This window comes from Physeter macrocephalus, chromosome 9 (assembly GCF_002837175.3).
Source record: "Physeter macrocephalus isolate SW-GA chromosome 9, ASM283717v5, whole genome shotgun sequence".
NCBI lineage: Eukaryota > Metazoa > Chordata > Mammalia > Artiodactyla > Physeteridae > Physeter > Physeter macrocephalus.
Window position 1 is genome coordinate 102829551 of NC_041222.1, and position 21465 is coordinate 102851015.

The 21465-nt window shown below is 43.8% G+C and overlaps 1 protein-coding gene across 1 annotated transcript in view; it reads right to left on the bottom strand.

Moving 5' to 3' along the window:
* Window positions 1-14436: 14436 nt before the first annotated feature.
* GALNTL6 (polypeptide N-acetylgalactosaminyltransferase like 6) overlaps window positions 14437-21465 on the bottom strand; it is a 1282336-nt gene continuing 1275307 nt past the window's right edge. Inside the window, exon 12 of the mRNA XM_024130813.1 lies at window positions 14437-14839. Coding sequence (XP_023986581.1) covers window positions 14672-14839 — 168 coding nt within the window. The 3' untranslated portion in view covers window positions 14437-14671. The remainder of the gene's footprint in view (window positions 14840-21465) is intronic.

Here is a 21465-nt window from a genome sequence, read left to right on the forward strand (position 1 = left end):
CAATAGTGAAGGAGAGTGAGATGACTGTTAAGAATGGTTTTCCTTTAAACATTAGCTCTGGCTGGGGTTTTGTAATCCGATAAGCAGATTTTCAGCCTGCTGGCAAGGTTTACAGACTATTTGACTAGCCTCCTTGTGAATTCAGTTATGGGAACAGCTTCATAGGAGAAAGCTTTTCCATGAAGCACTATTATAGGTTTTTGAGAACTTGTGTTTAGTGTCTGCCATTCAGCACTCGGTAAATGTTTGATGAATGAGTGACTCAGTAGCTGATAGAATTAATACACTGCCGGTTGCTTAGCGTCTCTGAGTGTCCTACAGTCTCTTATCTCATTAAAAAAAATTATTATTTTTTAAAAAAATTTAATTTTATTTATTTTTTATACCTCAGGTTCTTATTAGTTATCTATTTTATACCTATTGGTGTATATGTGTCAGTCCTTACCTCATTTTGGAGTGGGGTGTGGATACAGTTATTTTGCTCCGTCTGACGCTGAGAACGATTACTCTTCTTCCAACCCTCCAACCCAGGGAAAGTACGTTCCATGTTCTCTAGATTCAGTTCTTATAGTGTAACCTGGATCCCTTTCTTGTTTTCTTCTTCCTCTAAAATCACAGAATTTTCCACCGTGTAGCCGAACCACACTGACTCCATTTTATCAGCTCCACCTCAGGCCCCCAGTCCTACCCCCTCCCCTTTCTGCATGACTGAGCTGTAGCCTAACTCACAAGGAGTGTGCCCAGGTCAGATAAGTTCCCTGTCAACCTTTACCCTTGCCTTCATGGGATATGAAAACTGGAAGAATGCCTTTTAAAAAAATATATTTATTTTATTTATTGAATTTTGGCTGTGTTGGGTCTTAGGTGCGACACTGGGGGTCTTCTCTCTAGTCGTGGCGCGCGGGCTTAGCTGCCTTGTGGCGTGTGGGATCTTAATTCCCTGACCAGGGATTGAACCCGTGTCTCCCACACTGGAAGGGGGATTCTTTACCACTGGACCCCCAGGAAAGCCCTGGAAGAATGCCTTTTGCTGACACAGATGATTAATGGCCATAAGACACCCCAGCCCCGACCCCAAGTGTGTGTGCGGGAACCTCTGGTACCCATCCCTGTGGACGTGCTTCTCCCTGGCAGTCAGATTCTGTTTTTAGCTTTGGCCCCTTTAAATCCCCGTGTACCCCTTTTGGAGGCACAGCTGTGAATGTCTCTGGATGGTCACCCGCCCCATCCTGCCTGTATGTAAGTTACCCAGGTTAAACCTCACAATTGTGCTTTTTGGAGTTGCCTGCTTCAGTTTTCAGTCTTAAAGTTCTTTCTCAGTTTAGAGGATATTATTCACTATCGCCTCCTTCCAACATCCATTTATAAGGGACTTTAGAATACGGCACAATTTAGGAATGAATACTCTAAATTGCAGGTATTGGGTCATTTACCCATGGTCATACAGCTAATTAATAGCCAAGTTTAACTTCAATAAAATTAGAGTTGGTGACCTTAGGAATCAGAAACAAAAACTAAAACAGCTTTGCTGCATGTATGGTAAGCCTTGCTCCTCTTCTCATGATTTAGAAGAAGAAGCACAGTTGGTCAAACGCAATGTGTTTTGGAGAAATTTAAGAATATTAATTCCCATCAGATCAAAGCAGTCACTATCAGGAAAGTAATTCCCACATCCATTGCTTTTGATTATTTTCCCTTTCTGCGATTAAGCAACATAAGCAAAATGAAGTGAAGTCTGTAGGTCAAGAACAGTCAGTAAACCTTCCTCAGCTACTTCGGAAGCCTCTTCTGATTGTGCTATGGCCCAATGTTTGCCTTACACTTGCGTCCTTTCTGTTTCATGCACTTCTTGCTTAATTAGTTTCAGAAATCGATGTCACTACCTGGGAAAGCTTTCAGATCACAGATTCCTACTAACAGATGGATAAACATGAATTTATTGGGTAAACACACTTACCTGGCTTCCCCTGTTCCTTGGGCTCCCCGGGCTCTGGTGCCCCAGGGCGGACTTGGAGAGGGTCAGTGCTCTACCCGTTAACAGTGAAGAAGCTCAGAGCTATCGCACAGTGGGACCCTTCTGCCTTAGCTTTACTGAGGTCCAGGCCATTGGAACAAATATCTCCCCCAAGGGACTCTATATAACATATCTATTTTTGCCATTTCCACCAATAAATAGAAACTCCGTATATAATTTGTATACATCTCAGTTCGTATTGGATCTTTTTCTTTTTCTCAGATTCCTTTCTCTAACTACTGACAATGCCTAGTGAATATCTTTACTGTGTACATTTAGAAAGGGGTAAAAATGTCAGCATGAGCTGGGAAAGGGAGGACAGTCGTTCTCTGATCTGTGCTCTTCCAGTGGGGAATTCCACAGGGGTAGGGGGTGGTGAGAGCAGATCAGAGTCATGAGAGATTTCTTCTAGTCAGGGACCTGTGCGCTTTGAGACTTTTTCCCTGTCCACTGCCTAATGGCATGTATTTTGACTGTGCCTCATTTTTTTCTCCTTGGAGCAGCAATTATAAAACAACTCACCACATCAATCTAAATACCCAGTGAAGGTATATTTCTTATGCTTTAGAGTGTGGGCTTCCATTGATATTGCTTTTCTCCCTCTCTCAGTCTCTCTCTTTCTTTCTGCTCCCCGTTTTCAGGGTTGAGATGTGCTACATACTGAGAGGAGTACAGGGAAGGATGGATGACATTATTCCCGCCGTCCATCCATCCATCCATCTGTTCAACACAGTTGTAAGCATCTAGTGTATACATATTTTAGATAAACCGATTTCTGTCTTCACAGGTGTATTGGTGGAGTAGCATTTGGGAGCCTTCTGTTTGTTATTTGCTTTTTGTTTGTATTCTTTTGGTTGGTAGATTTGGTTCTAAACCAGATGGTTTATTTTCTTCTCGTTTTTGCTGCAGCTGCAATATAGCTTGTGAGGAAGAGACCCTGCAGAAAATAGCTTCATTTCATGGAAGTTCCCCCAATTTCATTTGTCTCAGGATGCACTAAAATTGAACAAACATGGCACCGCCCACATTCTGAAGATGAGGCACATTTATTGGGAAGGTCCATCCGGCCTTGTTACCTCACTTTGATGAGGGAATTACCCCTGTGCAATGAGAAACCAAGGAAGTAAATTAGCAATAAAAACCTAATGTCTTCTTCACTATTTTGTTTTACTGCTAAGTTGTCTGACAGCAGCCTCCTTCCAAAATCCTCATTCATCAAGTAAAACACAATTCTACTGGCAAATCTACATAAAGCAAACTACAAAATAGCAATTTTTAATATTGTGGGAGGTATTTAATAATTCAATAATCTTATAAGTTCTACTTCCCTTTTAAATTAAGTATATATGATTACATATCACAACAGAGGAGAAGACTATATTTCCTTTATAGCGCACCCTCATTGTAAGTTTTTACTTATATTTTCTAAATTAAGCTGGTTATTATGATGTTATTTCGATACGCTGATTTGATGAATGAAGACATTAGGGCCATTTCAAGTGGTGAATAGCCTAGATATTTTAATCTAGTTATAATAGCCTATAAACAATTTTAGTTTGGAAAAAAGCTTCATTCCCAAACTTAAAAATAGTAAAATAAGGGCTCCCCTGGTGGCGCAGTGGTTAAGAATCCACCTGCCAATGCAGGGGACACAGGTTCCAGCCCTGGTCCAGGAAGATCCCACATGCCGCGGAGCAACTAAGCCCGTGCGCCACAACTACCGAGCCTGCACTCTAGAGCCCGTGAGCCACAACTACTGAGCCCGCGTGCCACAACTGCCGAAGCCCGTGCACCTAGAGCCTGTGCTCCGCAACAAGAGAAGCCACCGCAGTAAGAAGCCCGCACGCTGCAATGAAGAGTAGCCCCCGCTAGCCACAACTAGAGAAAGCCCACGCGCAGCAACAAAGACCCAATGCAGCCAAAAAAAAAAAGAAAAAAAATAGCAAAATCAAACCACATAACCTACATGATTTCAAAGAACTTTCCAATAAGAAAATCTAAGTACCCAAACCCAAATCCACTTTGTGAACGCTGAAGGGGGTCATGATGATATACCACCCCCAAAATATGCCCCTTTTGGCATAGGAATTATTTTGACCTCAGGCATTTGAGTGCTTCAACTCCTTTATCTGCCTGAAAGCAGAGCCTACCAAAAAAAAAGCAAAAGAACTCAATTTTCATAAATCCCCACCCAAGGAAGAATTCTAACCTTCTCTGTTTGGAGACAAGAAGTTGGCACCGCACCCAAACTGACATGGTCACAGACATTGTCATACCTCCCAACTGTTCTCCTAAGGGCCCATTGGTATTTCCAAAAAGTCACTTGTCTTTTCATAAGTGCCCTTTCTCCCCCTCCCCCTCTAAGAACTCATTTGTTCTCCTAGAAGTGACATTCTGCCCCAGCTATCTTCATGTCCAGTGGTCCCCAACCTTTTTGGCACCAGGGACTGATTTCATGCAAGACAGTTTTTCCACAGACAGGGTGGAGGAGTGGTTCAGCCGGTAACTCGAGCAATGGGGAGGGATGGGGAGCGACGGGGAGCGGTAGATGAAGCTTCGCTCGCTCGCCCACCGCTCACCTCCTGCTGTACGGCCAGGTTCCTAACAGGCTGTGGACCTGTAGCGGTCCACGGCCCAGGGGTTGGGGAGCTCTGCCCTAGTCAGAAGGTACGTACATCCCAAATTCTAACTGCCTCTTTGAGTTACATTTCTTTGTGAATTCCTGTGCATAAGTTTATATCTGTTTTTTTTTCTTGCTTAATCTATCTTTCATCAGTTTAACTGACAGCCCCCCTAAAACTCAACTAAGAGGGTAGAGGAAAAGTTTTTTTTCTCTCCAACAGCCCTTAACTTTTGGCTACGTGGGTTCAGGCTTAATATTTCGTCTTGTTTTGTTAGTGTCCTTAAGAAGAGGCTGACCGGGCTTCCCTGGTGGCGCAGTGGTTGAGAGTCCGCCTGCCGATGCAGGGGACGTGCCGCGGAGCGGCTGGGCCCGTGAGCCATGGCCGCCGGGCCTGCGCGTCCGGAGCCTGTGCTCCGCAACGGGAGAGGCCACAGCAGTGAGAGGCCCGCGTACCGCAAAAAAAAAAAAAAAAAAAAGAGGCTGACCATATGTTTTGGTTTCCCCAGGCCTGGTTTCCACCTGCTTTTCCTCCATCATTTTTTTTTTTATTAAAAATTTTTTTTTTACTGAAGTATAGTTGGTATACAATGTTGTGTTAATTTCTTCTGTACAGCAAAGTGATTCAGTTATACATATATATACATTCTTTTTTTATATTCTTTTCCATTATGGTTTATCATAGTATATTGAATATAGTTCCCTGTGCTATACAGTAGGACCTTGTTGTTTATCCATTCTATATGTAATAGTTTGCATCTACTAACCCCAAACTCCCACTCCATCCCTTCCCCAACCCCCTCCCCCTTGGCAAGCACAAGTCTGTTCTCTATGTCTATGAGTCTGTTTGTGTTTCATAGATAGGTTCATTTGTGTCATATTTTAGATTCCACATATAAGTGATATCATATGGTATTTGCCTTTCTGTTTCTGACTTACTTCACTTAGTGTGATCATTTCTAGTTGCATCCATCTTGCTGCAGATGACATTATTTCATTCTTTTTTATGGCTGAGAAGTATTCCATTGTATGTGTGTGTGTGTGTGTGTGTGTGTGTGTGTGTGTGTGTATATATATATATTATATATATATATATTATATATATATATATATATATACCACATCTTATTTATCGGTTCATCTGTTGATGGACATTTAGGTTGTTTCTCCTCCATCATTATTAATAATACCTCATTTCATTCTCAAAAATTTTCTGGTTTGTCTGACGAATTACCTGGTCACCCTATCCAAGAATCACGTTGCTGAATTGTAAGCTGCCAGAGGACGGACTTTCATTAAATGTAAACATGTCTCATTTACATTTTGTTTGCCAGTCCTGTTCATTCCCATGTTTCATCACGACCACACTCCTGCAGGGAAGACTTAGGGAGGGTAGAGATTCACCCAGTTTCAAATGGGAGACTAGGGCTGCAGCCAGGGCAAGAACATCATTTTCTGAGCGTTAACCAGACATTTTTCTCCCAGCTATGTGGACCTTTGGTTCTCACGTGAGGCCTCACTCATGTTGGACTCAACAAACATTTATCTAATTAAATTAGAGTGTCCAGTCCTCAGAGGAAAAGGCCAGCCTGCTGACATTGCCTGAAACAGTTTTGCCTGGTCCGAGAGAAAAGCCTCGGAGGGAATGGCCTGCAGGGAGAATGGGGTTTTGGCAGCTCTCACATTTCTCTGGAACCCGATGAGAAAGACGCTCTGATCATCGAGTCAGCAAAGGAATGACACTGATCTGATGTCCTTCATTTTGGAGGAAGTTTATCAGGATCGATAGAAATAGGGGAGAATTCACGAGACAGGAGAGGAGAGGAATTTCCCAGGGGGCCTTGGGGTCCCCTGCGCCCCCGGCGGGTGGCTCAGCTCCTGCAGAGCATGTGCCGGCTCGCGGTGGAGACAGTCCATCCGCCTCCTTAGAAGCTGCGCCCGAGCGCAGCCCGTTTTCCCACAGCCTTTCTCTCTGGCCCTTTTAAACCTCGCTGCCGCTGCCCCGACCCCACGGGCGGTTTTCTGGCAGCCGACTGATGTCTGATGGATGTCGGAACAAGGTCATTAGCTCTCTTCCGGTTCAGGCTTTCCTGTCTCTCCCAATCAAAGAGCCTCCCATCCACGTCCAAGGGCATTTATTATCCGGATGAACTGGCCTCGAGATGGTTTTCTTTTAAACATCGCAGGGACTCTGCATAGTTTTTTCATCCTTGTTTGAGCTCCCATTCTTCAGAAATCCTTGTGTTCCCGCCGAAGGCGCTTTTCGGGGGTGGTGCAGGTCTGTGTGCGCCTGACCCTGGCCACTTGCTGGGGGTGGGGGGATGTGGGTCGGGGGGACGGTGAGGAAAGGGGACTGCTTGCTCAAGTGCAGCATTCCTTTTGTGAGATTGTCTCTTTGACATCTCAGCCACTCCAGCACTTCCCCGCTGCTTCCTCCAGGACACTAAACAAATTATTTGGAGGAAAGCAAGACATGGCTGTTTCTCTTTCTCTCTCTCATCCTCACCGGTGCCACAGCCCACCTCCTCGGATCCCTTCTCTGCAGGGTGCGGGAGCCTTGTTGGGGACCCCTGGGTCTCGGGTTCTTACTCCTTTCCAAGAATTCAAAAGTCCTGATGACAGAAGTGTATCTTTTTGAGATGAGATGCACGGTCTAGTTTTGGCTCTAAAAGGAGCTTTTGCATCTGCTGCATTTTTTTTCCCTGTAAGATCTGAACACATGCGGCTGCGTTGATTGGCCACATTCTACATCACATAACAAGCAATTTGCTGGGTGACGCAATCCGAATAGCAAGCAGCGGTAAAGCAAAATCCTTTTCCCCATCATATGTTCTCCTTCATGCATCCATGGTACACACACACACACACACACACAACTAGAAAAATACTTGGAAAAAAATATAATTTGGAGGATTTACTCTGTGTGCCCCTGGGGGCTAGAATTTAAATACATGAAAACAAAAAGACCTATTCTCAGGTAACTTTTATTTTATTTTTGAAGACAGAGGACAAGGGAGAAACAAACTTTTAAAAAAAGAAATCTTCGTATTTATTTTCAATGAAAAGAAGGTTACAATTCAAGATAACCACACTTCCAACATGGCAGAAATACTAAGCTTTTCTTTACTTTCTGCAGCTGTTTCTAGGGAAGTTACTCAACTGAGTTGAACATAGTGAGATACTGTTACACTTAAAAGACTTTTAATTAAACTTGCAGCATTTTTCAAAGATGAGAGGACCCATAGCTCAGTCACATCTGCACAATGTTTGTGAAAAGAGCTCAGCCAGGTATTTGCCACCAAAAAATAATGTTTCTGGGCTTCCCTGGGGGCGCAGTGGTTGAGAGTCCGCCTGCCGATGCAGGGGACGCGGGTTCGTGCCCCGGTCCGGGAGGATCCCGTGAGCCGTAGACGCTGGGCCTGCACGTCCGGAGCCTGTGCTCCGCGATGGGAGAGGCCACAGCAGTGAGAGGCCCGCGTACCGCAAAAAAAAAAAAAATAATAATAATAATGTTTCTTTTATCAAGACAGAACTTGAGAAAAAGCATGGTCTAGGTTAGACGGGCTGATATACTGAAAAACAATGTTAAGTAAATTATTTAACCATACTCTGCCTTCGTTTTATTTTCACTACTATTCTATAGTAGCATGAAGCTCATTAACGGAGGAAGGAACAATAATAATTGAATTATTAATACGATGCTTAATGCCAGGCACTTAATGGTAGGGGCCTTGACCTAGTTGATACCATAATACTGCCTATTCTTGGTCTTTCAGCTCTGTGATCTTGACTTAAAGAGCTTTAAAATTAGGGGTTTGGGATTAACAGATACACTCTACTATACATAAGATAGATAAACAACAAGGACCTACTGTATAGCACAGGGAACTATATTCAATATCTTGTAATAGCCTACAATGGAAAAGAATCTGTGTGTGTACACACACACACACACACACACACACACACACACACACACATACATATGTATAATCGAATCACTTTGCTGTAGACCTGAAACACTGTAAATCAACTATACCTCAATTTAAAAGAATTTTAAAAATGAAGAGCTTTAAAAGAGAAACTTTCCTCTGGCAATAAATATTTATTGAAGTGAGTTACACTCAGTTTGTATTTTGAATGAGTTGGGATTTTATCATTTCTAAGAGAGGTCTTTTAAATGTAATACATGGTTTCTAAACACATTCAACAACAATAAAACTAGCTTTAAAAGGTATTTTCAAAATGGTGAGACTGTTGATCTAAGCCCAAGGGTGGATCCCAGACCATCAGGATCCTCATTGCCTAGAAACTCGTTAGAAATGTAAATTCCTGGGCTCTACCCCGGATTGAATGAATCAGAATCTTGGGTTGGGGGTGGGAAGGTGGTCCAGCAATCTATTTTTATTTTATTTTATTTTATTTTATTTTATTGTCTGCCCCCCGCCACCGAGGGCTGAACCCATTAATAGTCCCAAAGTGCACAGTATTTGCTTGAGGATTTCTCCTCCAGAGCTATGCAAATAGCTTTAATAGATCACTTCTTCCAAGTACTCTGGAAATCTCATTAAGAAGGACTAATGCTGAAGGCAGTTTGGTGTTGTCCCTTTAATAAGCTTAGGGGAAGAAGAGCAAATATAATTAAGGGTTAAAAACAGAGGCTCCCAAGGAAGAATTGTTCCCACCAGTGAAGTAGCCCAAGCCCTCTCGTTTTTGGTTTGACTATGAACCAACGACCCTACAGTGAGGTGTGGACACCACGGAGGCTGGAAGAAACTGAGGCCTCAGCACACAGGCCTGGATTCTCATCCCAGCTCTGCTGTGAACTTGTTTTGTGACCTTGATCTGGGCACACCCCCTGGGTACAAGTCCTGCATTTTCTTCATAAGGATGGTAATAATCCTCTACCGCAGAGGTGGTTACAAGGGCAGAAGGCGATAAATGTAAAATCGCTTTAAAAACAAAAGCAATATTGCAAATAGAATCTAGCTGTCTGTCTATCTATCTACCTATCATCTATCGATCTCTATCTTATACCATAATATTGAGAATTAATAATATGGCTACTGGTGGGCATATACTGTTTTCAGCTTGGAAAAGTAGAAAATGACTTAGTTAATTTCAAATCAATTTTTCAAATCATGAGAAAAACATTTAAACTAGAATCGTCTTGATTCAATGAAACAATGTAGACGGGTGTAAGAACTCTTAATTAAAAAGCTTCCATGAAGCAACTTGTAAAGAACCATGTGAGTGCTTTAGACAGTCACCAAATAGAACTGGTTTTCCTCTGTTCCTGTGTGAAGGGATGGGGTGAGACTAGCTGATTTCCTGTAGACTCTGGGCCTTCATAAGTACGGGAACTAAGAAGTAAACAGGCAGGTGGATTATAGACAGAGTGACCATAAAATTTGCTATCCAAACTAGGACACTTTTAAGAGTGAGAGGGGGCGCTGTTGATAATTACACAGGCAGAAACCAGGACTGTCCCTGGTAAACCAGGACCTATGTCACTTAGTTACAAACTAATAAGCTCACCCTTCCCAAGGTGAGTGATGTCAGGATAGAAGATTCTGCAATGTCCAGCCTTTCTGTACTGAGGTTGACCCGGGCACACGTGGGGTGTGGCAGACTCTAGGGGACCTGGGGGCTGTCCTGTGGTGAGCCGAAGGGGGCCACTTCAGGCCGGAGGGACAGAAGACATGTCCCCAGGCTTCTCTGAAGCATCACACATGTGCCTGAGCTGTCGTCTGCTGAGAAGCCGCGGTACCAGACAGACACCCCAGCCTGACGTGTCAAGCGCGGAGATGAGTGACTGTGATAAAAGCTCCAAGCCAATGTCAAGTCTACCAAATAGAGTCGCAAACAGCTCCCAGGCCTCCAACAAAGGCTCCAGACATAAATCAAAGAGCAATCTTCCAATGTCGGCAGCATAGGAGGACTGGCCACTTGTCACTCTTCAGTGTTCCTGCCACGGTGGCACACGTGGAGAGTAATTACAGCTGGTGGTGTCATGTGAGAGGTAGGACGGCCAGGGCAGGACCTGGTGATGGAGTGAACGCAGGGGGTGATGGGCACCCGTGTCTAGAGATACAGACTACCTCTCGCCATTTGCATTTACTCCCAGAATCTCAGGGGATCACTGAGAAATATTTTCCCTTTGAGGTGTTGTCTCCCAGGATTTATATAAAATGCCCTCTTTCTTTATCTCCAGCAGCTGCTTATGAAAGTGTATTTCCAACTTATATCCCTGCCAGGGGAAGAGGCCTCAGGAGATATTCCTAAAGGGGTCCCGGGATAAATCAATGTTCACAAGAACCTCATATTATTAGGAAGACTCTAAATTCTGCAGTAGGTGACCCGGCAGCATTTGCAGGCTGGGGCACTGTCCACTCCTGGGAAAGAGTCTGTAACACTTCAGATGGGAAGTCAGAAGCAGAAGGAATGTCTCAGCCTTGCCATCAATGCAGTTCTGGTCCTCAGATGTGTGATGTCACCCAGAGGTGGGCATGGCCTTTTCTCACTGGACAGTCGGCTTTGAAATCCGAGTGTCCTTGGCTCTTTTGATGTGTCTGACATGAAGTTTATATGCCAGTCTTTCCAATAAAAGATTCCTCTTTGCTCCTTCATTGTGGAGATAATGAAGTTATTGGAGTTATGAAGGAATTGAAATTGAAGTTTTTCATGTGAGGGCAAGAAGCACAAAAGAGATATTTATATGCCCTTTATTTTCTGGCTGCTTTTTTAAAAAAAAAAAAAATTTATTTATTTCGTTGTGCCGGGTCTGAGTTGCAGCTCATGGGTTCCTTAGCTGTGGCACGTGAACTCTTAGTTGCAGCATGCATGTGGGATCTAGTTCCCTGACCAGGGATTGAACCCGGGCCCCTTGCATTGGGAGTGCAGAGTCTTAATCACTGTGCCACCAGGGAAGTCCCCTGGCTGCTTTTTAAAAAACATATAATTGCTGCTAAAGGACACCGTGTCAAGTGTTTTGCTAGAATGTGAAAAGAATGGGCCTAACGCTCTCTTTCATTGACTGTAAATCCACTTTCGTTACGTGTTCCACATCTGCTGTATAACGCTCTATGTTACCAATTCACAAAATAATCCTGGAACTTGCAATATACACTGAGGCCTCTGTTATAATGAATACATTTCAAAACAGTCATGTGATCATGTTAATATTTTAAACTAAATAGCAGTACACCTAGAAGCCAGTCATTGTTATTGCCATTGTATTAATCCAACCTTGGAGCACATATAAATCCCACAATTAGTTCACAACTCTTTCCCAGCACAGCCTTTTCTCAGTAAATGCATAAAAAGGATTTGAAAAATTAACTATTTTCTAACGTCTGGCAAAACCATTTCTTATTCTGGTGAAGCAGCAATTTCCAGGGCCAGATGAACTTTCTGCTCTTTTTCTTCTCATTCTGATAAAAGGGCGGGTCAGATCTCTGATGCTCCATTTCTAAATCGTGTTCTTTCCAGGAAAGAGAATCTCTCTGATGACTGTTCAGTCCTTTTGCTGAATAAATGCAAAAACGTGTGCAATTTTCTATTTTTCAGAATGGCCATAGCGGTATTTCAAGTAAGCAGAGTCCCGCCCTTTGGTGGTGCTGGGAAACCTCCTTGGGCGTGTTTATTGCAGCGCCAGGCCCTCCTGCCTGGGAGTAGATTCTGAGGCTTCGTTTGATTCTGTTTGGATGTTCCCCCTTTGCACACATCTAACAATTACTTGGCAGTTGGAGGTTTTAATTTTGGCTTTCACGTCTCAGGCTTCTCTTGAAAATTTTTTAATTTTAATTTTTTATATTCCATCCTTCTAGTCAAAGTGAGAGACAAGGCCCTCTGAGATCAGGAAACCAATCTATGCTGATCCTGGTTGTCACACCAAAAGGATGCGGTATTCCCAGGATGAGAGCACCGTCGCGTATTGCAAATCTGGGCTTTCCAGGGTGCAAAACCTGGGGCTGGCTCTCCGGTGGAACTGTAAACAGCAGTCAACTGTTTAGTGACATAATGTGGATTTTTATAGGCTCATCTCATTCTACAGCCAGATTGCTCTCTGAACACTTGAGATAAATCTTCACCCACTCTCTGGAATTGTTCAGCACACAGATTAATTTCTCACTATTGATTTTCTCCGCTATGCATCTTGAAAGCTTCAAGACCGCTTGACCTACACACACACAAAAATCTCTGCGACTGTCAGTTTAAATAAAATAGCTCTTCAAAAGTATGCTTGAAAAATCAGTCAAGATAACGAAATAACTCTTCCCCACCTATTAGCAGGGCAGTTTAACTGGACATTTTGATGAGATTTGAAGGAGAGAACAAAATCATGAACATTTACGCGGAGAGGTTTCATATGTTAAAGCTTCTGAACGTGAATGCTTCTCCTGTGGGTATCCCCAGGCAGGCATATTATTCTCATCTAGGGACCGAACATTTCTAGTTAAATCAGAGTAGAAACCAGAACCTTCTTGGATAACGGAAGAGGCAACACAGGAGGAAAAGCACTGGACACCAGGCGTTGGAAGACCCATCCGCCCTGCCAGGAATTAGGACCACTCTCCTCTGGGCTTTCGCTATTCATCTGTAAAAACAAAGGGATTGGATTCTAAGTGTCTTCCCAGTTCTAAAATTCAATGCTTTTATATCCAAGACAATATATATATATTTTATTAATATGAAAAGCGAGTTGAAAGAAAACAACAAAAGCAAAATAAAAACTTTGTTCTACCTGAAAAAAACTTGAGAAATATATATATAAAACAAACATCATTCTTTCCTCTATATACTCATCGCTGTATATTCCTCCCCCACCCCCATTGTTATTGAAAAGTAAAAAAAAAAAGTTCTTTTAAGGACTAAATGTTCCATTTAGTTTTTTAATCATCCCTGAAATCTTGTCCCATTAATAGAAAAAGAGGTCAGAAGCACTTTGTTAATGGAAATTCCTTCAATGTGCTTCCAAGGAAAACTAAAGCATTCTTAATACCTACGATATAAAACAAATAAACAAAAAACCCCAGCCGAGAGCAAAACCCAACCAGTTCTATGTCCCCAGCACCGATCAAGCATAACTGGTGTACTAAGCCATTTTCACGTCACTTGGAGTGTAGATTTATTTGGATTTAAGAATCTCCTAAACAAATTACATCAACCTCACTCCATGTCCTTCCTTAATAAAACTATGACTGGACAAACATCAGACTTTTAAAATTCTAAAAATAATAGAAAAGTAAAAATAGATATCCTAGGGAAATTCCTCTCCTTAAACCTTACATGGTTTTGCTGCTTCTGTGAAATCTTTCTCTTTGGAGTAACTTGGTAGCATAGTTTTTCGTGTTTGTTTTTCAGCTGGATTCATACAAGGGCACTGAATTAGAACTTCAGCTAATTTATGGAGCATGAACCTTTATGACCAGTAAGTTACCTCTGCTGTAAAAGGAAAATGGCAGACGTCGATGAAGGCATGGAGACACTCCAAGTCCATTTCATGATGTAATTTAAGTCTTAGATAGCACACCCTCATTGCAAAATAAAACAAGAACACAGAATGGTATGAGCACTCTAGAATCATCTGCAGCACTTTTAACCATTCGAGTCGGAGAATGGCCCGTTCTAAACCTGCGACAGGTTGTCAGAGCGGTCTTGCCCTTCACCTGCACCCCACCCACCCACTTAAGAGGATCCATTCATAGCTACTCACTACTGCAGGATTTGACCTGAGAAATGCTAGCATTCATTAACTCAGCAGTTGTTTGCAAAAGTCCCTAAATCATCTTTGCCCTTGGCCAGCAAGGGGACTGCTCAAGTTCTCAGAAGCAGCTGGTGAGGTTCTTAGCCAAGTTCTTCAGGTGCAGGAAGTTCTTCGGGACAACCTACTTTGACATGGCATTTACATATCTTTAAACCAGACTTCCTGGATCTAGGAAACGTTATTCCTGACTCCTCTGACCCAGAGACTGGCTAAAATTTAGTTTTTATAACCTGTAGGTAATCACTGTTTCTTTCTTCCTTTTTCCTTTCTAGGAGCTGGCATGGTAGTTAAATTTTTCTAAAACAGTCATATTAATATGTTCAAAAATCCACTGCTGAGTCTCGGAGAGAGGGTCACATCTGGCCATGAAAATCTTCTTCTCTGCAGGGTTGCAATCCATGCAGCTGTTACTCACAGGGTGGAATAACGTTCTGTCCTGCAGGGATCGGAAAGAAAAGAAAAGACTGATATCATACATGGTGAATGCTTGGAACCCATAATATAAAGAGGAAGTAAAATAACCCTGCTGATACTTCAGTATGTACCCAGCGCGTGAAGAAAATAGACCACCTCCCAAATCAAACAGCAGGAGGTGGAGTTGCCACGCGGAATGTGGTTTCCTAGGAACCGTTGGTGCAGTGTGGGCCCTCCAAGCAGATTCAGCCAGAAACAAAGAATTCATTCATTCATGGATTTTAAAAAAGTATAATCCATTCATTTCCTGCTCTGTGGTAAGCATTTTGTTACACGGCGGGTTTTGAAGATGAAAAGTACATGAGGTTGCTTGTCAAGTAGCTGCTAGTCTAGCTGTCTGGGGAGAGGAATGCATACAGAAATGGTAATTTAGTCCGCAGTAGACACCACCGCAGCCGCGCACACACACCCAGAGGACCAGCGGAGTCATCATCTTCCCTACCCTTGAACTGGGAAAGGGAAATACCAGAGGACCAGGAACCAAGATGAGCTCGGGACTGGGGGTACACAGCGCACGGGCAGAATCTCCAAGCGCAGGCTCAAATTTGTTGACTCTTGAGCTTCTGCCTCTTCCTGACCCCTTTATTGGCATCGCTGCTCTTGCTGGGATGCAATGCTCCCTGCCTTTTGTAAAGTGGAGCAGGCAGTGTTAGCTCAGTGTGTGATAAAGAGAACGGCTCTGTGAATGAAGGTGCTTGCAGGGTACAGAGTTTAAGTGGTGAGCAAGCCCATTATGTGAACAGCCTCTATTAATACACACTGCTTTGTGTTGTGCAAGCAGGGAGAAGGAAGCCAGTGCTACAAGAAAGGGATCTTTCCTTAGCTAGCAATAAATGCTTTTGTCTCTTATAGTGTCTGTGCATTAAAAAAAATAAAGGGCCAATAACATGTAAAAACATCCCCAGATCACTGCTGAAATTTTAGGAACAAGTTATGTTTTATTATTTAGCTTAGGAAACATTTAGAGGGTCTGCTTATTTTCTTTAACTGAGGAACATTAGACTCAGCTTTTAGGCATCCCATGTCAGCATTTCTGGGCTACACTGGTTGCTTACCAATACCTAACGTCCTTTTGGACCCGGATGTTTGCCTAGTTGGGTGCCCGCGAAGGAAGGAAGAGTAAGGAAGGAGGAAGGCGGCCCCAAGCCTCGTTTGCATGTTTCCACTTTCAGTGTAAACACAGAGCTACATCTAATGCATAGGCTCCCTTCTCTCCTCTGCTCTCTTTCGTCTCCCAACTTTATTGTGGATTTCACTTTCCTTGCACACGAGAGGGCTGCTGACTTCTCCTGCCCGTTTTCCTCATTCCCCTGCTTCACTGGCTGCCATTTGACCGCAGGGCAGCTGGCAGGAGCTCTCCTTTCACGGGTGAGGCAGCAGATTCTGGAGGAGGAGGCTGTGCCCTGAGCTCCCCCGCCTCTTCCCTCCTGGGGTTGCTGTTGATGCAGAGGTCACAGATCCCATCCCACAGACGCCCCCGCGCCTCCCTAGGCAGCAGCTCCTCGGCCCTCTCCCCCCACTCCCCCCCAGCATCCCTCGCACTCCGTCTCCTGCCCCACTTTCTACCAATTTAGCTACACAGGCCTAATATATTTCCATCGGCTTTTCAAAGAGCATCCGTAAGCTGTTCCATTCGTGAACATTCTATGTGACCTGCTAAATTCTAAAATTCACTGTTCCACATCCATGTACTTCTTTCTTCTTAACTATCTAGATTTCTTCCTATTGTCACTTTTGTCAGTAGCTCAAGTGGGGACCCCCCCAGAGACTCGCAGTTTCTCTCCCCAAACACATATTTCCGTAAAAACTAAAAAATGAGGAAAAAAGGAGTAGAGCATGTTTCAATTCTCTTCCCTTCTCAGCGTGTGCACCTCAGCGTGGATGCAAAAGCCAAACCAGATTTTCTGAGCATTTTATTTTTCCGAATGTAATTTTCCAAGCCATGAGGTGATCATACTTTTCCAAATCTCCAGCTGGAATACACGCTCCGGCAGATCCAGGTATGCTCGTGGGGACAGTCGGGTGGCAAAAACAGGTGCAGCACGACCCTGAACCATCCAGAGTATGTTTCTGTAACTATACTTCATGTTCTCATAAACGTTGAAAAGTAGAATTCCCCACATCTATCTGTGTCTGAGAAGCTTCATCAGTAAAACGAGGGGGTGGATAACATCCATCTCTGAAGCCTCTCTCAGCCATAAGATTGAAGAAACATTTTTTTCCAAAGTTCACTGGTGGCGAATGACAGGGCATCAGATAGACACTATCAACCATATGCTGGGGATTAATAGATGATTGCTCTCTGGTTGTAGACTGAGCTTCCGTGTCTTTGGCGTGTCCAGCAGGTCCTAAGGGGGAACCTTCTGGAAGCACCTTTAGTGTCCCCAGAACGTGCGTTTTCCACTTTGACCTTGGGAGCTACATACATTGCCATCATTATATTTCTCCTCGGCTCAGCTTCTGGATCGCTAAACGTTGATACTGATGCTTCTCCTGGCTGGCTCATCGTCGTTGGTGAATGTGGCCTCTTGTCCTACACCAGCCCTTTTTCAAAAATTTTTCTTGGAGTCTAGTCGATTTACAATGTTGCGTTAGTTTCAGGTGTACAGCAAAGTGATTCAGTTATACATGTACATCTATCCACTCTTTTTTCGATTCTTTTCCCATATGGGCCATTACAGAGTGTTGAGTAGAGTTCTCTGTGCAATACAAGTAGGTTCTTATTAGTTATCTATTTTATATATAGTCGTGTGTATACAGTGGAATATTACTCAGCCATAAAAAGGACAAAATACTGCCATTTGCAGCAACATGGATGGACCTAGAGATGATCATACTAAGTAAGTCAGACAGAGAAAGATATCATATGATATCGCTTATATGTGGAATCTAACAAAAAGGGTACAAATAAACTTAGTTACAAAACAGAAATAGAGTTACAGATGTAGAAAACAAACTTATGGTTACCCAGGGGTAAGGGAAGGGAGGGCTGAATTGGGAGACTGGGATGGACATCTACACACTTCGACAGCCCTTTTCTCCTTTAGTCTCCTCCGTCATGACAGGATATGCTGGCACAGAGCCAAATAGAGTTTTCTCCTCTGGGATAAAGTTCTGAGCCCTCTGGCAAGTCTGCTGTTCCCTAACAACCCTCCTGAAAGGGCACTTTTACCTGGACTCTTCTCTGTTCAGCCCGGAGGGAGGGCAGAGCCTGTGCCCCGGGGTGTTCAAAAAGTAATGCCGCAAACTGTATCTCCTGCATCCTCCCGCCTTCCCTGACCTCTTCCTCCCTTGTTTTTTTCTGTTTTGTTTTTGCCTAAGAAAGTTAGACATCCTTGAGCAGGAAATGAAAAACTTCAGATTCAGCATTATGGCGCTGCCCTTCGTAACCAAACAGGTCAGGCTAAATTCCAATCGGTCTCAAGGGTGAAGTCTGGGTAGGACTTTTCAAGTAGGTCCTGGAGAGGGACACCTCTTCAAAGCAAGCTGGTGTGACACTCCAGGGTATCCGCAGGCCAGCACTAAATTGTATTAGATTCTGTACTTCTGTGGGGTCCAAATTTTAAAAGAACAGGTGTGTTGTAGAAACCATTACCCACTGTGTTCAGGGCAGTAAAAGAATCAAACGTCAAAGATGCGGAGACAATAAAATACGTGGGTGAGTTCATAACGTACAAGAAGATGACCCTGAGAAGAAACACCCACACGGCGGCAGGGTGCAGGGGGCCCGGGCTTTATTCCACAGGAAATTTGGTCACATTCCTGTCACACCATTCATCTGTTACGTGACCCTGGTTGGTGACTTAATTCTCTGAACCTCAGCTTCCTCACTTGTGAAATATAGACAATAATATCTGCTTCACGAGTTCGCTGTGGATAAAATGAGTTAATATATGTAAAATCGCTGGCACAATGTCCTACATGCAGTAACTAATGAAGTAATAGTTGTTCCACGCCTGCTCTCCTCTTAATTTATTTTCAGTCAGGGAGCATCCCCAATTCTAAAAATCAGAACGTACTAACCATCTGGTCTGAGACCAGCAATTCAAGACCAAATTGCATTTTCTGAAAGACTGGCGAAATAGAATTTGCAAAAATTGGCACCTGCCTCGACCAGTTATCCGAATGGCTACATCAGTACCTCCTGGTTTCAGCAAAAGATTTATGGAACCAAAGTAATTAGTTCAGGAATGAGCTCTTCTGTATAGCTATGGTCCGAGTTTGTACATGTTGCCTGAAATACAACATGATCCAGGGCATCTGAGTTCAACAAATATTTATTAAGCGCTTTTTATTTTCTGGTGTGTGTTAGGAAGTAGGCATAGAAAGATAACCTAAGATGCCTCCCCTGGCCCAGGAAGTGGGGGAGACCAATAGGTAAACGAGACATGTCTGAAGCAGAAAGTGTCAATGAGATTGTAGCTGAGGGGGGAATAGGATGAATAAAGAAGAATTGTGAACGGAGAGATGTGAACTAACAGGTATATCTATGCATTCAATTTATTCCACAAGAGTCTACAGGGTGCTTACTATCTGTTAGGCACTGTTTTAGGTGGTTGGGATGTATCAATAACCTTAATAATATAAAAATTCCTGCCCTTCTGGAGCTTACATTCTAGAGGTGGGGTTGGGGGTAGAGCAGTAGGGCGCAGACCATAAACCATGAGTGTAATTGCTTCCGTGGCCTGTTCAAAGGTGACATGGAACAAATCAAAGCAGTCCGGAGAAACTGGAGTGCCAAGGGAAGGGCTGGTGTGCAAACTTAAATAGGGAGGCAAGGGTAAACCTCACTGGGAAGATGACATTTGAGTAGGTGATGTTTGAAGAAGGTAAGGGAATTGGCCATGCAAGTATCTGGAGGAAGAGGTGCCAGACGGGGCAACAGCCAGTGCAGAGGCCCTAAGCAGGGACGCAGTGTGTGGGTTAGAGAAACATGAGGAGGCCAGGGTGAGGGAGAGTGGTAGGAGATGAGTCAGAGGTGATGGAGGGCTCCGTCCATCATGTGCTGGGGACCAGCAGGTCACTTGGCGTGGCCCAAGCACAAGGAGCAAGGGGGAAGATTCCAGAGGGTGACAGATGAATTCCACATCATGAAGAGACTGGGGTGCAACGCTAAGGCTTGACTTCTCAGGCAAGAGTGCGGGATGGTTGCTGGAGGATTTAAAACATTGGAGTTAAGGATCCACATCTTGGGTGCCTCATGCTAGTGGCAGAGAGGAAGATGGGGTGGGAGTGGGGGACTCGGGATACAGCCGGAGGCACAGCTGGAGGCTACTGCAGTGGTCCAGATTTGAGCTGAGATATGAGAGAAGGAAGGCTCGGAATTATGAGACTAGTTTTTAATCCTAGTTTTATCCCTGACAAGAATCTCTGATGGCCACTTCATTTGCTAGTGATTTCGGTTTTCCATCTGCAAGACCAATGGAGTGGAAGGAGGAGGGAGGGATAAGATAAGGGACAAAAATATCCGCCTTCCCACCTCCTAGGGTCGTGGAGAAGAACCAGGTGGATATATGAGTGGCCTTTGAGTCCTGGAAGAAAGACACATCAGGTGGTTTTTTTCCTGCCTATTTTTGCTGTTGGCATCTGAGAGAATGCGAATAACACCTTGACAGGCATAAAAGGGACAAAGCAGTCTGATTGCCTATCCTCTTCCATTTTTTTCTTTGGACAGGTACAGTTCCTCACAGGAGGAGAAAACTGGTCTTCCTGCATCAGTGGATAATTTGGCCAATCAGAAATAATGCTTCTGATGCCCCGACCGACAGAGCCCTCGGTGTGTGCGCTGAGACAGTGCTGGCAGCTCCGCAGCCCTGCAGCCCTGCCTCCTGCTCCATCACTGGTTTTCTGGGCCACAGGCAAGTGATGGGCATGAGTATACCCTCATTTCTCAGAGCAGCCAGGATCATTCCAGAATCGGCTGTGATTTGTTAAATCTCTGCTCTTCACACCATTCAAAGACTTCCCAGCCTCTTTGCTAAATTCTTAGCATGGTCCCGAGGTCTTGTATAGGCAGCCCTGCCCCTGGCCTTAGAATTCATCATTTCCTCTCACACGCAGACGCTTCAACTGGCTTCTCCGTTCTTCCAAGAAAACCAAGCTCTTCCCTACCCGAGGGCATTTGCACAAGCCGATCCCTGTTATCTGAGATTTTTTTTAACTTAATTTTTATTTTATATTGGGGTATAGTTGATTACAATGTTGTGTTAGTTTCAGGTGTACAGCAAAGTGATTCAGTTATACGTATATTGGTTTGGCCAAAAAGTTCATTTGGGGGACTTCCCTGGTGGTCCCGTGGGTAAGACCTCGAGCTCCCAATGCAGGGGGCCTGGGTTCGATCCCTGGTTTGGGGAACTAGATCCTGCATGCCGCAACTAAGGAGTCCGCATGCCGCAACTAAAGATCCCACATGCTGCAATGAAGACCCGGCGCGGGCAAAACAAATAAGTAAATAAGCAAGTAAATAAATAAATAAAAATAAACCAAACTCCTGCCAACATTACATAAAAGAAAGTTCATTTGGCTAATGAATACGTTGTTCAATAAAGTTCTTGGGGAAAATGAAAAATGTGTCTTTTATTTTTACTT